The sequence below is a fragment of the Elaeis guineensis genome, chromosome 1 (genome assembly GCF_000442705.2).
Source record: "Elaeis guineensis isolate ETL-2024a chromosome 1, EG11, whole genome shotgun sequence".
Lineage (NCBI taxonomy): Eukaryota > Viridiplantae > Streptophyta > Magnoliopsida > Arecales > Arecaceae > Elaeis > Elaeis guineensis.
This window is the reverse complement of record NC_025993.2, coordinates 177,405,133-177,409,591: the sequence shown is the minus strand read 5'-3', so window position 1 is coordinate 177,409,591 and position 4,459 is coordinate 177,405,133. Positions and strand designations below refer to the sequence as shown.

Here is a 4,459-nt window from a genome sequence, read left to right as displayed (position 1 = left end):
AAGCTCTCTCCTATTTTAGATTAACCTGCCGACTGGTCCGTGTCACAAGTTTCTAAGGAATGGATAAACAATGCTGGAGATTTGGCTCTACCAAGTTTTGTATGGCTTGGAATTTGCTTCAAGTCTTCTTCCTTGGACCATCCCAAGTCTTCTTCCTTGGCCTCTTCCTTTGGATTCCCATTGACCCACAGTTCAAAGATAATAATCCCATTGACTTCCAAACCATCCAAAGCCAACCATATAATCCCTAATTCACACATAGCTTCGACATATCATTTCTAGGTGTTAGGTTGACTTTGATCATGTTGCGCCGTTGTCTGACTTTTGACTCCAGTTATAACAACCCTCTTATGAGAGTACCAAACAGAACTAATTATAGTCTCCCATGACTCCATGAGAAGAAAAATAAGGATCAAGGAATGTCAATGATGAGAGGTATAAGTTGATTGCGGCGATGAGATACTAGATTTTGGTGCTGCAGCCAATAAGTTTGTAACGTTATCGGGTGGGTTGGTAGGATGCTGCACTCCAACTTTATCTACCTAGCTTTTGCTATATATGAGTTCATCCTCTTCTTTTCTTGAACACAGGCAGTGTTACATTTCTCATTTCCATCTTTATCATCTCATTCTTCCTTGTATCTCCCTCTCTATCTCTAAGTTAGGAAATGGAGTCCGGCCAGTCCATGCCTGGATTTGATGGAACACAAGTGGTTGCAAACCGAGCATACAATGCTGCAGCAACATCGTCGAGACCAGTGAGACTGACTGGTTACATTCTGCGCGGTGTTGTGATACTTTTAACCTTCATTTCTGCCATTGTGATCGGTTCTGCCAAGGAAGATGTTACATATATTGTTCAAAATGATAATTCTATCGGTACAAGTTCCTTCCATGTATTGATCAAGTCGACCTACTCTGCTGCATATGTGTGAGACTTCTTTTGCATTACTTCATCCAGACACACACAAACATCATAGCATTGTGTATATCTCATGCTTGCTTTTAGCCATGGCTGGTGGCTCCAATATAATTGATTGCATGGTATTGCATTGCCCATGCTTGTTGGATTAAATTATGGTGGAGTAAAATGTGAATTCTACTAGAGCCAAGTTTGCAAATATTCAACTGTATTCAAGCATACTTCTTCACTGCAAGTGATGCATAGATATGCAGAGGGGAGTCCCATCATGTTGCCACCCCTCATGACTTGGAATGAGAAAATTCTAATTACTGATATCCCTACCATGCAGTACACTTTGGAGTGAGTCCACGGTGGTGTTGGACTCCTTGTTTTAATTTTCCAAACGCCCCTTTAATCACGGTGGCATAGAACTCTTTTGGTATCATGATTTAGACCCATGGAAGTACTTTTTAAATCCTAATGAAGACCCGTCGAACGAGGTTTCAAATTGCACAGTCCTTGTTTAACCACCGTGAGATAAACAGAGAGGTTCCGTAGTTTGATGTTTGATGTATAACAGGTTTTAGACCATATTTATTTCATATATTACCAATTTCAAAGTCAGATTTGTGATTTTTTAATGTTTGATGTTTGACAAAAGCTACGGTGATGTGTGTTTAATCCTACATTAATTGTCCGTGGGAAAAATTTTGGATACTCATAAAGAACTCGGAAATCCAAATAAAATCCTCTGCAAACCTTTTGGGATGACTTCTTAGGTTATTACTTGTATATTTAATAGTTTACAAATTTAAAGTTCGAGCTTTGAGCTTGAGTCAAATTGGGCCGACGTGGTCTAGATTGTGTCATGAGGTTTATCAAATATTCTTCTTTTATTTCCATGAAAAGGCTGAAGCACTGAATTTTTTGGCCTGAACTTTACATGGGTAATTACTAATCTGATTTCAATCTTCTTTTTATCTGCCATGTTTTGCGATGCACAGGTACTTCATAGTGGCCAATGTGCTCGTATTCTTCTACACTCTGATATCCCTAGTGATATCACTTGCAAACAGATCTGGCTCAAGTATCATGCAGCTGCCCTTGAACATTGCTGATATATTGATGGTGGTTCTCCTCTTCTCAAGCAATGGAGCAGCGATCGCAATTGATATTGTGGCTGAACATGGGCAATCACACTTTGGATGGGCTAAATTTTGTGATGATTTTTATAAATTTTGCAGTCGTATTACGGCATCCATTGTGCTGTCGATGATCGCTTCTCTAGCTTACACGATCCTCATCATACTCACAATGATTGGTCTTCACAAGAAGTCTCAGTAACATTTGAAATCAGTGATTTTATCTAGGTTTGCTTATCTATATGTTTTATTGATTGCAGAAGAGAAGTGGAATTGTATTGGAAAATATTGTGTTAAGTATTATTTATTCTTTTTTTGCAGTTTGTCAAAATTGGGTGTAACGTTGCATTAATAAATTATCCCACTTCTGCACGTAAAACGCATGGATATGTCTGAAAACTTTGTGAAACCTATCCAAATGGAATACCGAGACTTGAACATTCTCCTTTTCCTCTCTACTAGATTGGCCGTCTCGCCTAGAAGTAATTGACCATATAATTTATTTACTTCAGCAAACTTTTCAAGTTGGTCCAAACCTGATAACTGCGAAGGCAAAGCAGATTTTGATACTTCAAAGGGTGTCTCAGGTTAAGAATGCGACCTAAAAACTTAATATGGATTTCCATAGTGGAATTCGGGATGATGCTCTGAAATGAGCAATCTCCAAGCAGAGTATCTCATGAATGCAGATTCTATGAATCATATCTCATTCTTCCTTGTTTTCAGATTTTCTGCAGTGGAGATCTCTAGTTTAAGTTTTGGCCTTTTGGGTGATTCATTCCCAAGTCTTTTGCCATAGTAATTAACAAAAAGAGCCCCCCTCCTTGCATGGATTAACCAATTAATGATTAAAATAAGAGTGAATAGGGATCCATAAATTTCAACTTAAGGCTTAATCAGTAATGTTCCACATCATTATCATTTTCCTCCGAAACTATATTCTTTACATGGCTTGTTGCTTGTTGGTTAAACTTTGTAAAAGATTGGCAAAGCACAAATTTACTTTGCAAGGTCATCCTTATCCCCATTCTGTAGTAGCCATTACACAACGTTGCATCGCTAATATTGGATGTCCACTTGTTTTCTTCGAAGAAAAAAAAAAAAAATAAAAGAAAAGAAAAATCCACTAGGCTGCGGATTAAGCTAAAGTCCTCATGATGAAGTACTTCAATGGCATGTTAGATGATTTACCTAGTTCAAGTTGCTTACATAGCATGTTATTTAGGGAGAGGAACATGTTGGATTAATTATCGAGCCAACCATAATGACAACATTATCGCTTTATTTATTTTTAAGACTAAAAGTCTAGATGGCTCATTCTTTCAAGGAACCTGCAGGTTGATGCAAGCATACTTCATGCTGAACAAATTCAAGTAATCAAACCATCTCCAATTTTAGATTAACCTGCCGACCACTCAGTCTCACAATTGTTTGTATGAACTGGATAACAATGTTAAAGATTTGGCTCTACCAAGTTTTGTATGGCTTGGAATTTGCTTCAACTCTGCCAGCTCTGTCCCTTTGGACCCTCCCAAGTCTTCTTACTTGGTCTCTTCCTTGGGTTCCCGGTGACCCACAGTTTGAAGATAATATCCCATCGATTTCCGAACTATCCAAGCCAAACCATATACTCCCATTTCACGCAATGCTTAATTGACACGTCATTTCTAGATGCTTGGTTGGCTTTGACCATGCTACGCTGTTCTCTGACTTTTGACTCCGGTTATAATCACCCTCCCGTGAGAGTACAAACTCGATCTTAGAGTCTCCCATAACTGCGTGGAGAGGAAAAAAGGATCCAGGAACGTCAATGATAGGAGTGGTACGTTCACTGCGGTGATCAGATACAAGAGTTTTTTTTTTTTTTTTTTTTCTTGGTAGAAATCAGATACAAGATTTTGGTACGCAAGCCGCCAACTTTGTCCCCCCATTGGTAAGGTATTAGTATGCTGCACTCCAACTTTATCTTCCTAGTTTTTGATATATAAGTTCTCACCTTCCTCTCTTCTTGAACAAAGGCATCATTACATTTCTCATTTCATTCTTTCTCATCTCATTCTTCCAAGCATCTCCCTCTCTATCTCTAAGTAAGGTAATGGAGTCTCAGTCCAATCCTGGATTTGATGGAACACAAGGGGCTGCAAACCAAGCACGCACTGTTGCAGCATCATCGTCGAGCCCTGTAAGATTACCTGGTTATGTTCTGCGTGGTATTGCGATCGTTCTGACGTTCATTTCTTGCGATCGTGATGGGTGTCGCCAAGCAGGATATTACATGGATCGTTCAAAGTGATTCTACTACTACAAGTTTCCTACAATGCATCAATCAAGTCAATCTACTCTGCTGCATATGTGAAGCCTTCCTTTACATTACTTCATCACGCAAACATCTAACATTGGTGTATGTCTCATGC

General features: G+C 39.0%; 1 protein-coding gene across 1 annotated transcript; it reads left to right on the top strand.

Annotated features, from left to right (window-relative positions):
- The first annotated feature begins 558 nt into the window (after window positions 1-558).
- On the top strand, window positions 559-2,370 carry LOC140854858 (CASP-like protein 1E1). Its single transcript, XM_073250906.1, has 2 exons — window positions 559-930; window positions 1,908-2,370. The coding sequence occupies exons 1-2, from the start codon at window positions 668-670 to the stop codon at window positions 2,245-2,247; spliced, it is 603 nt and encodes a 200-aa protein (XP_073107007.1). The 5' UTR covers window positions 559-667; the 3' UTR covers window positions 2,248-2,370.
- Window positions 2,371-4,459: the final 2,089 nt, after the last annotated feature.

Bases quoted from the DNA above. Each gene is read 5' to 3' on its own strand.
- LOC140854858 (XM_073250906.1), top strand. From the start codon at position 668: ATGGAGTCCGGCCAGTCCATGCCTGGATTTGATGGAACACAAGTGGTT. The intron at 931-1,907 runs GTGAGACTTCTT...TGCGATGCACAG, and splicing joins ACCTACTCTGCTGCATATGT to GTACTTCATAGTGGCCAATG.